Source organism: Rana temporaria, chromosome 8 (genome assembly GCF_905171775.1).
Source record: "Rana temporaria chromosome 8, aRanTem1.1, whole genome shotgun sequence".
Classification (NCBI taxonomy): domain Eukaryota; kingdom Metazoa; phylum Chordata; class Amphibia; order Anura; family Ranidae; genus Rana; species Rana temporaria.
The window spans coordinates 94,216,152-94,239,302 of NC_053496.1; the positions used below are offsets into that span (position 1 = coordinate 94,216,152).

Genomic DNA, 23,151 nt, shown 5'->3' on the forward strand with positions numbered 1-23,151 from the left:
ATGGTCCCAAAAATGTGTCAACATTGTCCGAAGTGTCCGCCATAATGTCGCAGTCATGAAAAAAAATAAAATAAATAAATAAATCGATAATCGTCGCCTTTAGTAGTAAAAAAAAAATTTAAAATAAATAAAAATGCAATAAAACTATCCCCTATAAATTTTGCGCAAACCAACCGATAAACGCTTATTGCGATTTTTTTTACCAAAAATAGGTAGAAGAATAAGTATCGGCCTAAACTAAGGACATTTTTTTTTTTATATTTTTGGGGGATATTTATTATAGCAAAAAGTAAAAAATATTGTTTTTTTTTCAAAATTGTCGCTCTGTTTTTGTTTATAGCGCAAAAAATAAAAAAACGGCAGAGGTGATCAAATACTACCAAAATAAAGCTCTATTTGTGGGAAAAAAAGGACGTCAATTTTGTTTGGGAGCCACGTCGCACGACCGCGCAATTGTCAGTTAAAGCGACGCAGTGCCAAATCGCAAAAAGGGGCAAGGTCCTTTAGCTGCATTTTGGTCCGGGTCTTAAGTGGTTAATAATGCTTTTTTTCCCCAGGCGTATCCATGCATTAATCATGCTTTAAAACCTGGCACATTGATTTTGTTGCCCTGTCCTTCAATTAAACCTATTTAAAGGCATGCTCCATAGCAGAAATCTGTTTCTATTTATCTACTTACCATGCTTCACCTGCTTTAAAGTTGATGCAACTTGATAGCTGAATACCGACTCGCACAGGAATCTTTCTGAGCCATCTGCGAAGAAAAACAATGCACAGTCATAAAAACGAGGAGTAATATCCCTCCCCAATAATATGTTCCAGTGTGTTTTAGTTCAGAAAACGGTTTTCTGTTTTCAGTATAGAAGGTCCAGCTTCTTCTGCTAGGCATGCTATTTAGTGACAGCAGTTTGCAGTCATCCATAGAACACAAATTAACGTTTGTACAGGCATAACATTAAAATAAGTGCAAGAAAACAAGATGAAAGCAAGCAAAATGTCCCAGTGGGCGCAAAGATCATGCCAACAGCCTACACAGACAAAACCTAAACTACAAGACATTTTATGATGCCACTTACAAAAATACGGGTAGAGGTGGGACTACACTGGGAGATGAAATAATTTGCCTGGTTTAAATGTGACCAGATTCATGAGGTGGAACTATAAACTTCTCCACCAAAAATCTTTACTATAAAAGAATACAAGGTTCTACAAGAAAACTTTTGTCTGAAGCAGATGTGCAAAACATCTTCTTGGGAATGATATCTTCCAAAGTCCAAGAATAGCAGCCCTCCTCCCCAGGAACAATACAATCTTAGCACACCAGGCACATAGGATAATATATCCAGGAAGTAATGTGAACACTTCATCATCAAGGGGGGGTAAAATAATGGTGCTCAAGAGGACATGAGGGGAAACAGGGAGGCGTGTTTATTAGTAATTTACCAATTCCTGCTGAGGACAGTTATATGTTTATTCTAAATTCAGATACAATTATTTTTGCACTGGAACTAAACCTTTTAACAAATTGCCACAATATACAAAATCTATTTAGGCACATTATTATACACAATAGATATGGAAAGCAAACCTGCAAAATCAAACAAAGGAAAAGGAAAATGTCCAATACTGCAATGTCTGAAAGAATAAACAACTGATCAGTAACTATTTTGAGGATGAATAAATAGAACTGAAGTGTAAGGACCGAAATAAATGATACAATTTGCTTTTAGGATTTACCAAAACCACAATATGAGGTCAAACCTAAACACTTCCAATTTGTATGCAGCCAGGCAGGCCCTTGCACTATATATGTGAAAATAAATATAAAGAAAATTGTATAATGTATGTAGATGGGGGGGGGTTATTCACTAAAGGAAAATCCACTTTGCACTTGGAAGTGCAGTCGCTGATGATCGGACATCTGGCGAGTCTATTGGCCTTTTCAGCATAGGAAGTTCCCAAAGGTCAATAGATTCAAGCCGCCAGATGTCTGATCATCAGCAAAGCATTGCAATGAAGTTTCTTACAATGCGTTGCTGCAGCGACCATTGGGAGAGAATTCGCTGTATGCGACTCCTGTAATGGGAGTCATATAGTTGCGGTGAGTAGGCTTGTGACAGGTGTTGGTGGAAGACCCATAGGGGGTTATTTACGAAAGGCAAATCCACTTTCAGTGCAATTTTAAGTGCACTTTGCACTACAAGTGCAAAGTGCAATTGGAAGTGCAGTCGTTGTAAATCTGAGGGGTAGAGCTGAAAAGAGGGGAGGCTCTGCTGATTTTATCATCCAATCATGTGCAAGCTAAAATGCTGTTTTTTATTTTCCTTGCATGTCCCCCTTGGATCTACAGCGACTGCACTTTCAGTGCACGTTGCTTGTAGTGCAAAGTGGATTTGCTTTTCGTAAATAACCCCCATAGTCACTTTTAGGCTGGATTAAAGCAACATCATGCATTTCTGGAAGCCATTTGATGGAAGTCTATCTATAATCTATATGATTTTTTCTTTGGACACTGTACTTTAATTTGAATGCTCTTTTGGGGTCAGTCACAACAATTATTCATCTGTTTGCACCTATGCACTTTAAAAGTACTGTACATAGTTGCACATTTAATATGGTAAAAAAAAACACTGTTATGTTTATCCACTGGGGACATCTAGTGGTAGTTCTCGATATTGTATTGAATTTTGCACTATAAGTTGGTTCTACTGAAAGCAATCCACTGCAGTTGACAAGCGTCTGGGATGCAATATGTTGCCTCCTCACAGTCTGAACCCTGAAAAGCCTGCACCACTACAGTGTTCATTACATGCAAATACAGCACAGTCCCCTTCACTTCAATGGGTCGCATTTAGCAGCGGTACTGCCCACCTAATGTACAGCTAAAAAGTATAGTGGTCATGGCATGTGTACAGCCCTTTTTTTTTTTTTTTACATACCATTACTTTTGGAAAACTGAAAAAAAAAAAAAAAAAGTAAAAAGTAATTCATGGCAAACAGCGCAGTGTTTTGCAACCTAAAGCGAGCTTTGCAAGAATAAAAATACTGCAGACACCTTTCCCAACTTGTTTTAAAGTTTGCAGGCTTCAGTGCTGCAATCCTAATCCTGGCTTCACGGATGTGAAAAAATATGCAGGGCAAAAGGATTTTTTTGGGCATTACTGGCAGGATGATCAGTTCTATGAAAAGTAGCTAGCAAAGACAAATCCCTGTTATTCTCAGAGGTTCACTAACTTGCAGAGAAAAAAAAATGGTTTGTGTATTTTTCGAATGAATTCTTTGTATGGGATTTCTAAAGGAGATTGGCGCCCTCTGCTGTTACCTTAGGTGTCCAGCCAAATTTGTTCACAGAGGAGTTCTTACCATTAGCTGGTTAAATGCCTTCTAAATTGACCATTCATACATATTATTTATGGGGGGCATATTGTGCTTATTGTTCACAAGTCAACACAACAAACAATCAAATCCAATGAATTCTTAACCAGTCCAGCCAAAAAGCACTTAACTGCTTTCACATATTGTCAAAAAATGTCTTTTTAGTTTTGGATAAAGATTACAACGCTTGTCAGTTTATTTTTTACTGTCTGTGTACCACGGGGGAGACTTCCCTTCATTTCCTGTCATAAACTTGCAAGAAGAGAAAGAAATCTCTCCAAAGTGAGTAGACACAACTGTCGCCAGACTAACTGTCCTTATAAAAAGAGCTACCATTAATGTGACAGCTGTACAGGATTTCCGATCACTTTGGTCACCTGGACAAATATAGGATGACATATCTACCCAACAAAAACAAAAAAAAGAGCAAAAAAGTCTCAAAGGGATTCTAAACCCTCCCTACTCTAACCAAAACGATTTAGGCCATTCTTAACCTTTTGGATTGGTTGTAGCTCTGCAGGTCATTTTTGCACGGGCTGCTGTGCTTGTGTTTCAGGCAGGAAAAAGGTTCCTCCGCCGTTATTAAAACACAGGAAAAAAAAAAAAAAAAAACGAACACGCTGTAGTTTCAGATACATGGGGGTGCCGTTAAGAAAGAATGGCAGCTAGAGTGCCTTGAACAAGTATTCATACCCCTTGAAATGTTCCACATTTTGTCATGGTACATGGGGCTACCAGGGCATTCTAGAAGCTAGCACGTGGGTGTGCTTTTCCTTTGCACATTGAAGTTTGGTGGAGGTTCTACATCAGCTTTACTTTATATTGACTTTTTCACATGGACCGTCACATGTTTATCAAAATGTTCACTGAAGTGCGGCATTTTGGACTTTTTTATTTGCGTTTGATGAATCAACAAACTGTGCTGGCTGCTTTCTTTCAGTTTTTTCTTTTGTAGTTAGCACAGATATCTGTTCACCCTGCTTTACCATTCTAGAAGCTAGCTGAAGCTACTGGTAAACCCGCTATGCATGAAATCAGTGGTTTACCAACAAAATGATTACTAGGTTTGCTTGCCATCAGTGTATAAAACTGATTTCAGAACATGGAGCATAAATTACAAGTAGACATCTGCAGAAAACCTCTAGACTATAAATGAACCTTGACTAGATCATACGGTGCCTATTATACCCCTTGATATTTTCCACATTTCGTCATGTTACAACCAAAAACTTACCGTATATACTTGAGTATAAGCCGAGGTACCTAATTTTACCCCAAAAAAACAGGGAGAACGTATTGACTCGCTTGAAAGCCTAGGGTGAGAATGCAGCAGCTACTGAAAGCGGAAAAGAGGGTCAACAATGCCCATTTGCACATCTCACTATGCCCATTGCAACCTCACTGTGCCCAACCTCACTGTGCCCATTGTAGCCTCCCTGTGCCGAGTCAGCGTACGTGAAATTCTTGACAGGCTGCGGGCGTCCATTCATTGTCTAAAAGTCACAGTCTCCTCCTGGTCCTGTTCCATGATAGGCGTTTCCCAGCAGCCTATCACGGACGTCTTCTAATCCTCTGACTCAGTTTCCCAGCAGACACAGTTTCCCAGCAGACACAGTGTTCCGCCAATCATGGATGTCTTTTCATCCTTAGACAAGAGAACATCCGTGATAGGCGGAACACTGAACACAGTGCCTGCTGGGAAATGCCCATCACGGAAGGGACCAGGGGGAAGCCGCGACTTTTAAACAATAGACGCTCGCAGCCTTTCAGGTTCACTGACTCGAGTATAAGCCGAGGGGTGTATTCTCAGCCCTAAAGAAAAGGGCTGAAAAACTTGGCTTATACTCAAGTATATACGGCAAATGTATTTGATTGGGATTTCCTGTGATAGACTAACACAAAGTGGCACAGAATTGTGAAGTGGAAGGAAAATGATAAATGGTTTTACATTTTTTTTTTTAAAACAAATAAATATCTGAAAAGTGTGACGTGCTTTTGTGGTCGTTGTCCTGCTGGAAGGTGAACCTCTGCCCCAGTCTCAAATCTTTTGCAGACTAACATGTTTTTTTCCCTGTATTTGGCTCCATCCATCTTCACATCAACTCTGACCAGCTTCCCTGTTCCTGCTGAAGAAAAGCTTCCCCACAACATGATGCTGCCACCACCATGTTTCACGGTGGGGATGGTGTGTTTAAAATGATATGCAGTGTAAGTTTTCCGCCACACAGTGTTTTGCTTTAAGGCCAAAAAGTTAAATTTTGGTCTTATCTGACCAGAGCACCTTCTTCCGCATGTTTGCTGTGTCCCCCACATAGCTTCTTGAAAACTGCAAACATGACTTCTTATGGCTTTCTTTCACCAATGGCTTTCTTCTTGCTACTCTTCCATAAAGGCCAGATTTGTGGAATTCACGACTAATAGTTATCCTGTGGACAGATTCTCCCACGTTAGCTGTGGATCTCTGCAGCTCCTCCAGAGTTACCATGCATCTCTGCTTAATGTTCTCCTTGCCAGCCTGTTAGTTTAGGTGGACGGCCATGTCTTATTAGGTTTGCAGTTGTGCCATACTCTTTCCAATTTTGGACGATGGATTGAATAGTGCTCCGTGAGATGTTCAAAGCTTAGGATATTTTTTTTATAACCTAACCCTGCTTTAAACATCTCCACAACTTTATCCCTGACCTGTCTGGTGTGCTCCTTGGCCTTTGTAATGTTCACTAAGGTTCTCTAACAAACCTCTGAGAGCTTCACAGTACAGCTGTATTTATACTGAGATTAAATTACACACAAGTGGACTCTATTTACTAATTAGGGGATTTCTGAAGGCAATTGGTTCCACTAGATTTTAGTTAGGGGTATCAGAGTAAAGGGGGCTGAATACAAATGCATGCCAAATTTTTTACATATTTATATATATAAAAAAAAAGTAATTGAAAACCATTTATCATTTCCATCCACTTCACAATTACGTGCTACTTTGCGTTTGTTTATCACATAAAATACATTATGTTTTTGGCTGTAACATGACAATGTGGAAAATGTCAAGGGGCATAAATACTTTTTCAATGTATGTGCATCTGGAAAGGAGAAATTCTCTACCATTCAAAACTTGATTTGTGCACAAATTCCTAGAGGAAGCAACAGTAATGAGGTGCAGGCACTTTGTGGTGAATGCAAGTCTCCAAAATGAACCCCAATGTTCTGGCCTCACATTACAACCCAATTGTGCAATCTCTTTTCTTTTCAGCTTTATTGCAACACCATTAGGCGGAACACTGCTAAACGGACGTTTAGAGGCAGTTGGATGCTTTTTTCAACTGCCCCTGAACTCATTCAATGTTATCCTATGACGACTGGGCGGTGGTTCAGTTACCCTGACTGGGCCTCATATGACATCCAGCAGGATAACTGCCGCCGCACCCATGGGGGCGCACATTGCGGCGATCGGTGTGTCAGTCTGACACACCACTACACTGCTCTCGGTAAAGAGCTTCTGATGGAGGCTCTTTAAGACATGATTAGCCGTGTCCAATCACGGCTGATCACGATGTAAACAGGAAGAGCCGTTGATCGGCTTTTCCTCACTCGCGTCTGACAGACGTGAGGAGAGACGATCGGTGGCTCTCCTGACAGGGGGGGTCTGCAGTGGTACCAGCGCAGCCCCCCGTGGATGCCCACACTGGACCACCAGGGAAGCCCCATCATGTGGATGGCCAGGTACGTCCCCCATTGCCACAAGGATTGCCACAACATGCCCAATATATGCCAATCAGTGCCCACAAATGGGAGGAGGCAGCTAGTGAAGATTTAGGATGGGGCAGACCCCGCCCTTCCTTTTTGACCCCTCACACTTTTCATAAGCCCCCCCCTAAAGAATTCACCCACTCTATCCCCCGTATTCCACCCATACTGTCAGGAGTATACAGCTCAGCATTACAGGACAGAGTATATAGCCCAGCCTTACAGATAGGCAGGAATAGGGGGGGCGGCACATGTAATGCAGGGGCCGCCACTGGCCTCTACCAGGTTTTACAGATAATGTTGTGTGCTTTGGATCATGAGCCGTTCTCAGCCTTCTCCACGCTTTTTTTTTTCTTCCCGTCATTCTGGTACAGATTAATCTTAGTTTCATCCATCCAAAGGATGCTTTTCCAGAACTGGTCTGGCTTTTTTAGATGTTATTTGGCAAAGTCTAATCTGGCCTTTCTATTCTTCGGCAGCTGCATGCAGGGTGAATATCTCCTAAACCGTGTGGGTTTAAGAGAAATTTATTTTACCTACAGGTAAGCCTTATTATAGGCTTACCTGTAGGTAAAAAATAACAAGCGGAGTATACAACCACTTTCAGGCTTATGAATGGTTTGCACCTTGTGGCGAATCCTCTGTATTTGCTCTTGTGAAGTCCTCTCTTGATTGTAGACTTTGACAATGATACACCCACCTCCTAGAGTGTCCTTCACTTGTCTGGATGTTGTGAATAGGTTATTCTTTACCATTGAGAGGATCCTGTGATCATCCAGCACTGTTGTCTTCCGTGGACGTCCAGGCCTTTTTATGTTGCTGAGCTCACCAGTGAATTTTTCTTTCCTTAGAATGTACCAAACTGTTGCTTTGGCCAATCCTAATGTTGCTGCTATCTCTATGATGGATTTGTTTTGCGTTTAAAGCCTTACAATTACATTTTTCACTTGCATAGACAGCTCATTTGAATACATGCTGTAGGTTCACAGAAATAAGTTCCAAATGCAAACACCACACTTAGGCCCCGTACACACGATAGAATCCATCCGCTGAAAAATCTCAGCGGATCGGTTTCAGCGGATAGATTCTATGGTGTGTACATTCCAGCGGATATTTATCCGCGGATATTTCCGAATTCCAGCAGATAAAAATTTGTTGACATGCCAACAAATCTATCCGCTGGAATCGGATCCCACGGATCGATCCGCTGGTCTGTACAGACTCACCGGATCGATCCGTCCGAGGGGATCCCCCGCATGCGTCGTAATGATTCGACGTATGCGTGGAATTCCTTATATGACTGCGTCGCGCACGTCGCCGCGTCATCATCGCGGCGACGGCGCTACACGTCATCGCCAGAGGATTTCGGCGCGGATTTCGATTCGATGGTGAGTACACTCCATCGGATGGAAATCCGCGCAAATCCTCGAGAGGATTTATCCGCGGATAAATCCTCTCGTGTGTATGGGGCCTTAGAATTATCGTATTTATCAGCGTACTCTAAAGTTGTGAAAACATCACTGCCATCCCCTTCTCATACACCACTCCACCTGTGTCACGCTCATTGTAAATCAAAGCTTCTAAATATCTCAATTAATGCCACTCTTTCATGGACCCAGTCATGCGACTGCTCTCCTCCCTACACTTGAGAAGGAGGAGTGAGAGGAGGAGAGCGGCCAGAACGAGCGGCATTAATTGAGAGATTTAGGAGGCTTAGATTAACATTGAGAGTGACACAGGAGGAGCGGAATACGAGAAAGGGCTGGCAGTAATATTTTCTGAACCTTAAAGTATGCTGGCAGCGCTGTCCCAGGGCCAGGAGAGGCGGTGCAGCCTGCCTGACACCCTCCCAATTGGTGGCACCCAGGGTGGACCGGCCGGTCACCGCCTCCCGTTGGTAAAAAAAAAAAATGATATCGGTGTATAACACACGGGCACTGTTTATTCTCCATTTTCAGGGTAAAAAAAAGTGTGTGTTATATGTCGATAAATACGGTAACTTCAGAACTTGATTCAATTGTCCAATTACTTTTGGTCTCTTGAAAAAGGAGGGGTGGCTAATGTTAAGAGCTGAAATTCCTAAACCCTTCCTCTGATTTGCATGTACTTACCCTCAACTTAAACCTCAGAGTGTGCACTTTCAGCCCATATCCATTATTTAACTATAGCTTAAAGTGGTTGTAAACCCTTAAAAAAAAAAAAAAAAAAAATAACACACATACCACAACGTGCCATTGCTTCAGAGCGCATGTGCTGATCACTTCGGCACATGCAGACACAGGGGAATATCTACTAAACCGTGCAGGTTTAGGAGACATCCAGGGTAGCTACAGGTAAGCCTTAATATAGGCTTATCTGTAGCATAACAGTTGTTAAAATGGGTTTACAACCACTTTAAACATGCTTTGGTACATACCTGAAAAAAATCTAAAATTGTGCCCGTGTTCAAATCTATTTATGGACTTAATGGTATGTTTTAATATTTGTGTATACAGTGGAACCTTGAATTACGAGCATAATCCGTTCCAGGAGAATGCACGTAACTCAAAGCACTCGCATATCATAGCGAATTTCCCCATAGAAGTCAATGGAATGGAAACAAAAATAATTAGTTCTGCATTAACTTCTATGGCATGCAATACTGCATGTGGCCAGAGGTGGAGGGCGCCAGAGAGCCTCGGAAATACTCGGCTAAACTTGGAAAACCTCAGAAAGGCTCGGGAACTGAGTATTACTGAGTTTTTTCGAGCAGCTCGGCTCCGGCGCCCCCACACCTCTGGCCAAATTCAGTACTGCAGTACTGTGGCTTGAATCCTGCTTGTTTTGCGAGACAACACTAGCAAACCGAGTCATGATTTAAAAAAAAAAATGCTTGTATTGCGAAACGCTCGTTAACCGCATTATTCGCAATCCGAGGTTTCACTATATTATATATGTAATTCTACCCCTACTAAAATTAAAACAATGGATTACCTTCTAGCATGTCTCCAGCTGCTTTGGGGCAAGTAAAGAGTGCTTTTCGTGGGGGTGCCAAGTCTGAAACACTAAATCCGGACCCGGTTACTGAACTTCCACTCACTCCGCCAGCTGATGAAGACGACGACGAGGCAGCCATTACCACCAGCCTTTAAAAGGAATAAAATACATAAGCAAAATGCAAATCAGTTTATTGTTACATGATGGATTTTTACAGTTCCAGCTGGAGAACTTTTTGAAAAAGCCTCAAAGTAACATCAATCACCCAAGACACCCGCTATTATCTTTGTTAGCCAGAAAACCCTACTCTGCATACAGTGCATCCTGAAAGTATTCACAGTGCTTCACTTTTTTCATGTTGCAGCCCTATTCCAAAATGGAATAAATTACTTTCCTCAAAACTCTACAAACAATAGCCCAGGCCCATGCCATTGCTTCAGTGTCGATTACATCGGCACATGTAAATACAGGGGGATATCTCCTAAACCGTTCAGGTTTAGGAGATATCCTGGATAGCTACAGGCAAGCCTTATTATAGACTTACCTGTAATATAAAGTGTGTTATAAAGGTTTTAAGAAAACCATTTGTAAGTTTAGTGGGAGGGGAGGGGGGAGGGGTATAGGTAAGCTGCCATATATAATTAAAACATAAATAAATTGTGTTTTATACCACTTTAACCTCTTGCTGAACACTTATAGTAATATTAACCAAAAAGCAAACATGTATTATATGGCAGATTACCAATTCCTAGAATTGGTGGTTTCATTTTTTTTTTCTTTCTTCCATTTTCATCTGGTGATCTGGCCAGTAAGTCTGCTGTTTTTCAAAAGAACAAGATCTCTTGCAGTTAAAGATACGAGACAAATGATTTAGCACTAACAGTGGTGCTTAAAATGATCCGCTTTTATTTATTCATGTAAAACCATTTTACCAAAAGGAAAAAAAAAGCGTTTTGCTGTAATGCATTATAAAGTTTGAGCTGGAGTTTATCTTAAATTTGTTAGTGTATTTAAACCTGCTAGTACATCCAACACTACCCCCAGATTAACAATGCTGCTCTCTGCTGTGCCTCTTGTGGTCTTTCAGCCAGAGTTGTGTCTCACTAATACAGGAGGTGCGTTAAATCTGATCATGTGAGCACTGATCACATGATACAGAAGCTGCACTCGAACTTGTCCTGACAATAACACTGAGACATTGTTGCCAACTTCCTTCTTAAAAAAAAAAAAAAAAAACACAAATACAAATTGTCTCTGGGTTACATTCTGAGCTCCCGATGCGTATACATGTTCCAGGTCAGAATACTGAAGCCACAGAATTAGTATGACAGGCAGGAAACTGGTATATTTATCAGTGCAGACCCACAATGACAGCCTTGTCACTTGCTCAGTACAGGCTTCTCCTACTGTCTATATCTGTAGTGACACGCGAGGCTGAGAGTAAAAAATACAAGATGTGTGACCTGTACATTCGATTCTATGCCCTCCTTTCCTCTCAGAGCTCCCTGTAGTACAACACAGAACACACAATATACATTACCTTCTCTACAACGGCCTTGTCATACACACTTCCGGCCGCTCCCCCTCTACACACTTCTGTCTTCTGACACTTCCGGGTCCGGCTACGTGACGCCTTTCTTCCACTCAGTATCCTCGCTCTGTGCTCAGCCTGCGCTCACTTGGGCTTCGTCTGTTTAAATGATATATTATTTTACAGCTATAACCGAGAAAGTAGAAGGCGCAGCTGTTCCATTCCCACACTCTGGTATATTACAATGATACAAGCGTCCGCTGCTTTTTACTGCCACGGATTAAGTGTCACACCTCCATTTTGTTGTAGACCGTATATAATATATACCGTAGACGAGAAACTCACACCGCACTTCTGACACTTTTGAGGTGTGCTGTAAGAACCATCCCCCCAGGAACTCTGACAGTGAATTTGTGTTCCGTTAATCCCTCATTGCAGATATTGTTTCCTGTATGGGCTCTGTCATCCAGGTATGGCATTCCTCGGGACGCCTCTTATTTATTCTCAGTCGTTTTAGTGTCTGACATTCTGCTTTGCACTGTTTACCGATTTCTGTGCTGTCTTCTCTACAGAACTGAGCACTTCAGAGTATGTAATGTCCATTACAGTGTATAGAGTGCAGAGTATGTAATGTCCATTACAGTGTATAGAGTGCAGAGTATGTAATGTACATTGCAGTGTATAGAGTGCAGAGTATGTAATGTACATTGCAGTGTATAGAGTGCAGAGCTCAGGAGTATGTAATGTATAGTGCATAGAGCTTCCGGAGTATGTAAAGTACAGAGTATAGAGCGCAGAGCTCCGGAGTATGTAATGTATAGTGCATAGAGCTTCCGGAGTATGTAAAGTACAGAGTATAGAGCGCAGAGCTCCGGAGTATGTAATGTACAGTATAGAGCGCAGAGCTCTGCAGAATGTAATGTACATAGCAGTGTATAAAGTTCAGAGTTCAGGAGTATGTAATATAGAGTGTAGAGCTCAGGAGTATGTAATGTACAGTGTAGAGCTCAGGAGTATGTAATGTACAGTGTAGAGCTCAGGAGTATGTATGTACAGTGAATAGAGCTCAGGAGTATGTAATGTACATTACAGTGTATAGAGTGTAGAGCCCAGGAGTATGTAATGTACAGTACAGTGTATAGAGTGCAGAGCTCCGGAGTATGTAATGTACAGTGTATAGAGCGCAGAGCTCTGCAGTATGTAATGTACATGGCAGTGTATAATGTTCAGAGTTCAGGAGTATGTAATGTACAGTGTATAGAGTGTAGAGCTCAGGAGTATGTAATGTACAGTGTAGAGCTCAGGAGTATTTAATGTACAGTACAGTGTATAGATTGCAGAGCTCAGGAGTATGTAATGTACATTACAGTGTATAGAGTGCAGCAGGGTTTGACAAATTTGCTTGGAATCTAGGAGCCAGCTAAAAAAGTTATGAGCCAGAAAACACGCCCCGTCGCGACGAGCTTGCGCGCAGAAGCGAACACATACGTGAGCAGCGACCGCACATGTAAACGGTGTTCAAACCACACATGTAAGGTATCGCCGCGATTGGTAGAGCGAGGGCAATAATTCTAGCCCTAGATCTCCTCTAACTCAAAACATGCAACCTGTAGAGTTTTTTAAACGTCGCCTATGGAGATTTTAAAGGGTAAAAGTTTGACGCCATTCCACGAGCGGACGCAATTTTGAAGCGTGACATGTTGGGTATCAATTTACTCGGCGTAACATTATCTTTCATAATATTAAAAAAAATGGGGATAATTTTACTGTTGTCTTATTTTTTAATTAAAAAAAGTGTAATTTTTTCCCCAAAAAAGTGCGCTTGCAAGACCGCTGCGCAAATACGGCATGACAGAAAGTATTGCAGCGATCGCCATTTTATTCTCTAGGGTGTTAGGATAAAAAATATATATAATGTTTGGGGGTTCTAATTAGAGAGAAGAAGATGGCCGTGAAAATAGTGAAAAATGACATTAGAATTCCTGTTTAACTTGTAATGCTTAACTTGTAATACCAACGGCCACCACCAGATGGCGCCAGCTTACACATCTGGTGGTAATAACTTGTAATACCAACGGCTCACCACCAGATGGTGCCAGCTCACAAAAAAAAACAAAAAACATTTTTTTTTTTTTTTTTTGCCCCCCCTTCCAAGCCAAGTCGCCAGGACCCTATTTCTAGTTGCCATGGCGACCTGGCGCCCGGGATTTGTCGACCCCTGATGTACAGTACAGTGTATAGAGCGCAGAGCTCCAGTAACCAAAATTCATTCTCTTGCACTCAGATGTGGTGCTCAAATATCGGTGGACTATATTCAAAATCTCCTGGATCAATCCATTCTACTTCCACTGTCTGGTGTCTACCACACTCCTTGCTGACCTCCTAAGACCGGGGCAGTCCAAACACACTATATGTAAAAAACAGACAGAGGACACATCGACTTAGTGCATTACCTTTTAAATGAGAAGTCCAGCCTAAGCTTGTTTGGCTGGGCGTCTCCTATGGATCACAGGAGTGCAAATCATTTTGCACTCATGTGACCTGTTTTCAGCAGAGAGAGGGCTAAATGTCCGCTGTCTGCTGATGTCACACCCGTCTCAGCTTCACAGCGAGCTCTGGAGCTCTGAAAACCAAGCGATAGCAGTGTTTGATTGCTCTGTTCTCAGTGTAGAGGCGCCGGGGGACAGATGCAGCATCGGTCCACCTAGGTAAGTATGAATCCTCGGAGGGGGTGGGACGAGTACCGTCAGATTACATACAGGACAATCACCTGTTTACATGGCGGCCTCTGTAATAGGAAGTCCCGTCTCCTGGGCTGGCATGAGACAACTGTTCTGTCTATCATAGGAGGGGCTTTGTAATAAAGAGGCTACTGAGTAAACAGGAGATTCTCCTGTATGTAATCTGGCTGCATTCATGGCAATGGTGGGGCTGCATTCATGGCAATGGTGGGGCTGCATTCATGGCAATGGTGGGGCTGCATTCATGGCAATGGTGAGGCTGCATTCATGGCAACGGCAGTGTTGCCAACCGGCAGTATTTTTACATCAGAGGTGAGAGAGCAGTGCTGGTACCTCCAAAGCTTCTAAGATTTGGGGGAGGGAGGGAGGAACACCTTTTTAACAGAGAGCAATAGACACAAACTTGCCTCAGCTCTTGATCATGAAGAATTAAAGCACAAATGAACACTTAAAGTGGTGGTGAAAAATAAATTTCGTTCAAATACAGTGGGAAATGAATTTCCGATTCCCTACAGATTTTGTAGGTTTGCCCACTTACAAAGAAATGAAGGGTCTATTTTTATTATAGGTGTATTCTAAATGATAAAGATAGAATATAAACCAAAAATCCAGAAAATAAACCACATAAAACAAATGCTATAAATTAGGTTGCAGTTCAGTGAGTAAAATAAGTATTTGATCCCCAAGCAAAACATGACTTCGTACTTGGTGGAGAAACCCTTGTTAGCAAGCACAGAGGTAAGACGTTTCTTGTAGTTGGTGACCAGGTTTTCACACATCTTGGGAGGGATTTTGGTCCACTCTTCTTTACAAATCTTCTCGAAATCCTTAAGGTTTCTTGGCTGTCTCTTGGCCACTCAAAGTTTCGGCTCCCTCCATACATTTTTTTTATAGGATTAGGTCTGGAGACTGGCTAGGCCAGCCATGACCTTAATATGTTTCTTCTTGAGCCACTCCTTTGTTGCCTTGGCGGTATGTTTTGGGTCATTATCATGCTGGAAGACCCATCTACGACCCATCTCCAGTGTTCTGGCTAAAGAAAGAAGGTTCTCATCCACAATTTTACAATACATGGCCCCCTCCATTGGCCCCTCAATGTGGCAAAGTCAGCCTTTACCTTTAGCAGAGAAACAGCCTCCAAAGCATCATGTTGCCCCTTCTGTGCTTGACCATAGAGATGGTATTCGTAGGGTCATAGTCAGCATTTTTCTTTGTGCAAACACGACCAGTTAATTCCAAAGAGCTCAATATTGGTCTCATCTGACCCCAGTACTTTCTCCTAATCCTTCTCGGATTCATTTACAGTGCCTTGAAAAAGTATTCACACCCCTTGAAATTTTCCACATTTTGTCATGTTACAACTAAAAACGGAAATGTATTTTATTGGGATTGTATGTGATAGACCAACTCGAAGCGGCAGATAACTGTGAAGTGGAAGGAGAATGATAAATGGTTTTAATTTTTTTTTTTTTTTTTATACAAATATCTGAAAAGTGTAGCATGCGTTTTTATTCAGCTCCCTTTACTCTGATACCCCTAACTAAAAGCTAGTGGAACCAATTGCCTTCAGAAGTCACCTAATTAGTAAATAGAGTCCACCTGTGTGTAATTTAATCTCAGTATAAATACACAGCTGTTCTTTGAAGCCTTTAGAGGTTTGTTAGAGAACCTTAGTGAACAAACAGCATCTTGAAGGTCAAGGAACACACCAGGCAGGTCAGGGATGACGTTGTGGAGAAGTTTAAAGCAGGGTTAGTTATAAACCATCCCCCCAAGCTTTAAACATCTTACAGTGCACTGTTAAATCTATCATCCAAAAATGGAAAGAGTATGGCATAACTGCAAACCTACCAAGACATGGCTGTCCACCTAAACTAACAGGTCGGGCAAGGAGAGTATTAATCAGGGATGCAGCCAAGAGGCCCATGGTAACTCTGGAGGAGCTGCAGAGATCCGCAGCTCAGATGGGAGAATCTGTCCACAGGACAACTATTAGTCGTGCACTCCACAAATCCGGCCTTTATGGAAGAGTGGCAAGAAGAAAACGATGGTTTAAAGAAAGCCATAAGAAGTCCCGTTTTCAGTTTGCGAGAAGCCATGTGGGGGACAGGGCAAACGTGTAGAAGAAGGTGCGCTGGTCAGGTGAGACGTAAATTTATTTTTTGGCCTAAAAGCAAAACGCTGTGTGTGGCGGAAAACGAACACTGCACATCACCCTGAACACACCATCCCCACCGTCAATGGTGGTGGCAGCATCATGTTGTGAGGATTCTTTTCTTCAGTAGGGACGGGGAAGCTGGTCAGAGTTGATGGGAAGATGGATGGAGCCAAATTCAGGGCAATCTTAGATGAAAACCTGTTAGTCTGCAAAAGACTTGAGACTGGGGCAAAGATTCACCCTCCAGCAGGACAATGACCCTAAACATACAACCAGAACTACAATGGAATGGTTTAGATCAAACTATATTCATGTGTTAGAATGGCCCAGTCTAAGTCCAGACCTAAATCCAATTGAGAATCTGTGGCAAAACTTGAACATTGCTGTTCGTAGATGCTCTCCATCCAATCTGACAGAACTTGAGCTATTTTGCAAACAGAATGGGCAAAAATGTCATTCTCTAGATGTGCAAAGCTGGTAGAGACATCCCAAAAAGACTTGCAGCTGTAATTGCAGTAAAGGGGGTTCTACAAAGTATAGACTCGGGGGGGGGGGGGGCTAAATACCAATGCACACCACACTTTTCACATATTTAATTATTACATATTACAATATTGTAAAAAAAAATTGAAAACCATTTATCATTTTCCCTCTACTTCGCAATTATATGCCACTTTGTGTTGGTCGATCACATAAAATCCCAATAAAAAACATTAAATTTTTTGGATGTAACATGACAAAATGTGGAAAATTTCAAGGGGTATAAGTGCTTTTTCAAGGCACTGTAGATGTTCACTGGCATGACTGAACATGTGCCTTCTTTAGGAAGGGGACTCTCCCAGTCTGGAGGAAGAAAAAAGCCTTATTTGTAATTGGGCGAACTTAAAAAATCTGCAGGGGATCATATTATTTTCCCCACTGTATGTATTCTTAACCAAACAATACCTTCTGTTGCTTTCATCTTCCTCCACATATCCAAATTGCCTTTTTTTCCTGCTGTGATCCGACTTACTTTTCAGAAGGTGACTATGTTCATTCTTCACTGCCCTGCTGTTTGTAAGAATGTAGCCCCTCTCTTACATTGTACAATACTATAGCAGGAACGTAGAAGTGAAATTATGAAAATGGAGGCTATTATCTGTCTAGCTTATAGCTCTAGGTCTTGTATTTTTACACACAAGCTTGTATACACATAAAGAATGGTACCAGTTGTAAGATAAAAAAAAACTTGTCTCTTCCATTAATTGAAGGACACAGCCAGGCAAGTAATCTTGACCTTAGGGCGGTGGTTCTCAACCTTCTAGTGCCGTGACCCCTTGATAAAATTTCCCAAGTTGTGGGGACCCCCAACAGTAAAATTATTTCCGTAGCATGGGTTGTCAGCACCCAAGGCAAGACAAGTAATTTGCGCCCCTAACCAACGGACATTTAACGCTCCCTGAGTGCCTTCCACTCCTACAGTATTAAAACCCCTTATGGTACATTTTAGGATGTACCACTCTTTCTCTTTGTTCTCCTTTATTTCCCATTTTATTTCTCTCTATCCTAATTTCTTGTTTTTTCCCCATCCCTCTCCCTTTTTTTGTTCCTTCCCCTTTTTTCCTCTCCCATGTGGTCTCTATTTTTCTTTTTTAACAGAAGGATGTATTCTCTATTTTTTCTCATTCTCTTACTCCTTGGTGGGGGTGGGGGGTGGGATCAGTGGCAGTGCTGTTGGAAGGCTGGGATAAGTGCTGTGCAGTGCTGGGGGGAGTTCTGATCAGCCAAATTAGGCACTCTTGATCAAGGTCATCTGAGAATTGTAGTAGGGACTTTTAATAGCAGCTATAATCACAGGTAGTATTACTCACTGTGTCTCTGACTTTGTGGTGTCCCGCAGCAGTGACACCTATGCCCAAATCAGGAGATGGGGTCTCCTGCTGGCCCTCCCACTTCACATTCCTCACCATCCAGCTGACACCTAGTCTCTGCCCCGCCCCCCCCATGAACTGAATGGGCGAGTGAAAGAGGCTGAGTGGGCGGCCGTGGGCTCCAGGAACAGCCCTGCTGGGCAGCCATGAAAGTGCTGGAAGAGCGGTGCGGGATTCAGGAACAGCCCAGGATTTGGTGACCCCTGGCAAACTGTCATTTGACCCCCAGGTTGAGAACCACTGCCTTAGGGTATGGCTTTACAAATCCAAGGTCGCCATGGTGACTGGAAATTGCTTCCTATCACCTGGGCTACACTGCAGCAGCGGTCTAGATTTGGTCTCCCCATGTGGCCCCTCGGCGGGTGCACAGACTAAGAGGTCAGGCTGGCGGTGATTGTGGCCGCAGCTTTGCGGTCTGCTGGAGCGGGATACAGCGTTCGTTTGTGGGAACCAGTGTTTTGTCCTCAAAAGTTTGCAAGCTGCAGTTTGAAGTTTTTTTTCTTACCTTCTGGAGGTTTTGTTTTGTGGTTGTACCTACTGGTGTTTTCCCACCTGTCAATGGTCACTGCTTTGGGACATCCCTATCGTCCTACTGAAAGAGAGAGTAGTCGCCGGAGAGAGACTGTGTCCTTCAATGAACTCGAAGGAAAGAATTTTATGGCGAGTACAAAAGATCCAATTTTTCCTAATGTTAATGACATGTTTCAAAATTGAAACTTTCTTCCAAGAGTCTTTTGAGAAAGACCAAGTACTCCTTAGGGTTATCTGGCGCATCGCCAGCAGCAGAATCCATGACTAATTTCCCTCCCCCTTGGGTTTATATGCTAAAGTTGTTCATGTCTTTATCTCTTGTATCTTAGTCTCGGTAAGCCATGGAAGTGTTGCGTCCCACCTTGATCACTGTTGGCGGACGTATATACAGAAAGAACGCTGTTCGAGAGACCACTTACCAGAATGAGGAGGAGGAAGATGAAGATTTTTATATAGGTAGCAAATTCTTTTTTATTTTTTAGTTCCAATGAGTTATTGAATTGTAGAACGAAAATGTCTCTGTTATAGTAGACCCATTGAAGATTCACTATGAACATATTCTTTCTTTACAGGATCTGAGCAATGTATAGATGAGCCCTGTGATGATTACACCATTGAGGAAACTGAGAAGGGATACCAGTGTTCCATTGATCTACCTAGCCAACTATTTAAGTACGTTTAACATTTTATTAGATCACATGCCTCTATTTAAGCTTGAGAGTGATTGATTTCTTTTTTTTTTTTTATAGTTGCTAATATCAACTTGTTGTAAAATCTCTAAGACCAGTCATGTGATCCCTCTGTCCAGAGAAATCAGAGTGATGACACAAAAGATACAAGGTTCAGTTGACCTTAAAGGGTTTGTAAAGCCTTGTGTTTTTTCACCTTAATGCATCCTATGCATTATGGTGAAAAAACACCTTGCACTGTCCAGCCCCCCCAAGCCCCCGTTTTACTTACCTGAGCCCCTAACTTCCATGGGCATGATCCAGCATCATTCTCCCCATGGCTTCTCGGCTCTTTATTGGATAGATTGATAGCAGCACAGACGTTGGCTCCCGCTGCTGTCAATTAAATCCAATGACGCGGCCGCCAGGGGACAGGGCCGAGTCATACACTTGGTGTCTATGTACGCTGAGTGTATGATACGGGAGCGTGGCCGCAAGGTAGCCCCCTCGGAAGAGAGCTTCCCAGAGGGGGCTAGCTATTTCGAGGAGGAGCCACGGTGGGACCCCAGAAGAGGACGATTAGGGCCACTCTGTGCAAAACGAACTGCACAGTGGAGGTAAGTATGACATGTTTGTAATTTTTTTCAAACAAGAACCTTCAATACCACTTTGACATGGACCTTCCTTCATCTTTCTCATCCACTTAACATACTCCTACCCCCTCCCGCTTTGACAATTCCACATCATTTTTTTTCTCTCTCCCATACTTTTTTCTTTCTTGGAGGAAAGCACCTCACCTATTACTTACAGTAAAAAAAGATGACTCCCTCACATGGAGCCTCCTGGGATATACCTCCCATGAGACATCATGTTACTCTACTGCACATGCATCATCAGGGAGCCATCTGAAACTTCCTGGTTTCTGCAGCTGGTCCACTGATGACTCACCACTGTGCATTTGCATCATAATCTGCAAGAACCCGGAAAAGACCGCAGCCTGCTGAACCTGTGAGTATGTATTCTGGGGATAACCCACCAAAGGTGATGAAAGAGAAAGAAAAAGGCACTGCAGGGGTGAACTTACTTCTTAAAGAGCATGCAAACTTTAAAGGAGAAGTACAACCAAAGTTCGTTCTGCACTCTTGTGACCTGTTTTCAGAAAACAGCGGACTGAAGCCTGCTGTCGGCTGACGTCACAGAGCCAGGTTTCCAGGGTCGGGATCCAACCAGGAGCCTGGACTAGCACCAAGCTCAGCCTCTCAGCGAGCCGCTTTCGCTTCCTTCCCCCTTGACAGCCCAGCATTCCAGTGAGCATGGGGAGGAGCCGAGCAGAGATCCGTTGACTGACAGTCACCGCTCACTAAGAACTGAGCGATCAGCGGTGTTTGATCACTCAGTTCTCAGTTTTAGAGCCAGTGGGTTACAGATGCAGCACCGCATCTAGGTAACTATGATTTAAAAAACAACAACTCGTAATTCTTTTTTAACAATATAATGTAGCATTTTATTACATCTGTTCAAAAATACTCGTTAATCCTGATAGAAATCTTGTTGGCTAATTACTTACTGTGCTCTTATAACTTACCTTTTTCCCATAAACAGAACTCCATTGCCTCTATTATGAAAAAGATGAGAGGGGGTGCTGTTTGTGGTCCTGTACTATGGTGGCAATGCTACTTCTCTGTAGATATAGTATGTTGAGTAAGTGTTGTCAACCTAGGACAGGAAGTATAGGGCAGGATCACCAGCACAAAATAAAGAGGGGAAAAAAAACAATGCAGCCACCAAATCTAGGTGTTACGGAACCATGAACCAGACGTACAACAAGAGATAAGTGAAAATAAGAAGGCTTTATTGAAAATCAAGCTGTAAAGCAAAAGTCCAAACGGATGGTGAAGCAGAGTCTTGCGAAGCAAGAGGTCAGGAACCAGAAGGGTAGTCAGACGAAGCCAGGATCAGGAACCAGCAGGGAAGTCAGACGAAGCCAGGATCAGACACCAGCAGGGAAGTCAGACGAAGCCAGGATCAGACACCAGCAGGGAAGTCAGACGAAGCCAGGATCAGACACCAGCAGGGAAGTCAGACGAAGCCAGGATCGGAACCAGAAGCAGCAGCAGTCTTAGAAGCATGTGAACACAGGAGGACCAAGCAAGGAACTGAAGCCACAGACCTCCTATATATATGAGCCAGGCATCCAGCTCCTCCCAGTGGGAAGGAGGAGCCGCAGGGTGGGAGGCTACAAGAGACCCAGAAACCAAGATGGCCGCCAGCACATGTCAAACGAAGGAGACAGGAGAGAGGTAAGACCATGACACTAGGGACTTGTAAGCTGCAATCTATTACATTTTATTGTTGGATTTAAATAAACTTAAAAAGGTAAAGAATCTTATATCTTTTCATGTGATAACACTGAAGAAATGACACTTTGTTACAATGTAAAGTAGTGAGTGTACAGTTTGTATAACAGTGTAAATTTGCCGTCCCCTCAAAATAACTCAACACACCCCTAGGTAAAAATGTCCAAATTGGGCCCAATTAGAAATTTTTCTCCCCGGTGTCATGTGACTTGTTAGTGTTACAAGGTCTCAGGTGTGAATGGGGAGCAGGTGTGTTAAATTTATAATACACAACAAAAAGAATGGCTTGCATAAAGTCCCATTTCGAATGTACATATACAGTTACCATGGCCATGTATAGCATGTAAAGGGCCAACATATTAGCTTTTATAGCCTTGGCCATTTGAATGGTTCATTATTCATTCAAACCCATTTAGATGTGAGATGTTACTCTAATGTCTTTGTGCCTGCTGACATTAATTGATTTGATAATAATAGTCAGGAAACCTTGTTCAGTCATTATGATTCTTCCACTAGCCACACATGTACCTTTTTCCTTGGAATAAGCACAATCTTAATGCATGTCACGCCACACATTACATTGGATAAAATCTGTGTTGCTAAGTATGTATGGTGCTTTCACTGTATATGCGTACGCATTTATTTGCAATTTATGAATTTTATCGCTAGTCCAGAGGGTTTATTCTTATGATGTTCTGTTGCTGTTGTGCTTTAGGTACATTATAGGTAAGAAAGGAGAGACTAAGAGAAACCTTGAATCGGACACACGTACATCTATCAGCATTCCAAGGCAAGGAATGGAAGGAGAAATTGGTAAGATGAAATTAAAGTTCAATTCTGAATTCCGTTTGTTGTTTTTTTAACTTTGCTTCTATTTTGTATTCTCTACCCCCCCCTTTCTCCCAATCCCTGTCGACGTTCTAATTAAATTGTTACTATAAAAAAATGGAGGGGCTAATGGGGTACTGCACACCCCATTAGCTTGAATTCTGTTTGTTTTGCGAGACAACATTCTCAAAGTTGCTTGTTTTTCAAAAAGCTTGTTAACCGCGTTGCTCGTAAACCAAGGTTCCACTGTAATACAATTATTTTTGCAAGACAATGGGGGTTATTTACGAAAGGCAAATCCATTTTGCACTACAAGTGCAAACTACAAGTGCATA

General features: G+C 42.3%; 2 protein-coding genes across 4 annotated transcripts in view; one reads left to right on the forward strand and one right to left on the reverse strand.

Moving 5' to 3' along the window:
* Positions 1-11,775, reverse strand: part of ANAPC16 (anaphase promoting complex subunit 16) — a 28,738-nt gene extending 16,963 nt beyond the window's left edge. Inside the window, exons 1-3 of one of the 3 annotated variants that reach the window (XM_040362314.1) lie at positions 11,633-11,775; positions 10,090-10,241; positions 680-754 (exon numbers count right to left, since the gene is read on the reverse strand). In XM_040362314.1, the coding sequence (XP_040218248.1) occupies positions 680-754; positions 10,090-10,231 (217 nt within the window). In that variant the 5' untranslated portion in view covers positions 10,232-10,241; positions 11,633-11,775. The other 2 variants (XM_040362312.1, XM_040362313.1) reach the window with 2 other exon arrangements.
* Positions 11,776-11,826: 51 nt separating this feature from the next.
* Positions 11,827-22,866, forward strand: LOC120947195 (activating signal cointegrator 1 complex subunit 1-like). The gene is made up of 4 exons (XM_040362315.1): positions 11,827-12,093; positions 19,293-19,419; positions 19,536-19,635; positions 22,704-22,866. The coding sequence occupies exons 2-4, from the start codon at positions 19,305-19,307 to the stop codon at positions 22,849-22,851; spliced, it is 363 nt and encodes a 120-aa protein (XP_040218249.1). The 5' UTR covers positions 11,827-12,093; positions 19,293-19,304; the 3' UTR covers positions 22,852-22,866.
* Positions 22,867-23,151: the final 285 nt, after the last annotated feature.

Bases quoted from the DNA above. Each gene is read 5' to 3' on its own strand.
- LOC120947195 (XM_040362315.1), top strand. From the start codon at position 19,305: ATGGAAGTGTTGCGTCCCACCTTGATCACTGTTGGCGGACGTATATAC. The intron at 19,420-19,535 runs GTAGCAAATTCT...CTTTCTTTACAG, and splicing joins AGATGAAGATTTTTATATAG to GATCTGAGCAATGTATAGAT. The intron at 19,636-22,703 runs GTACGTTTAACA...GTTGTGCTTTAG, and splicing joins CTACCTAGCCAACTATTTAA to GTACATTATAGGTAAGAAAG.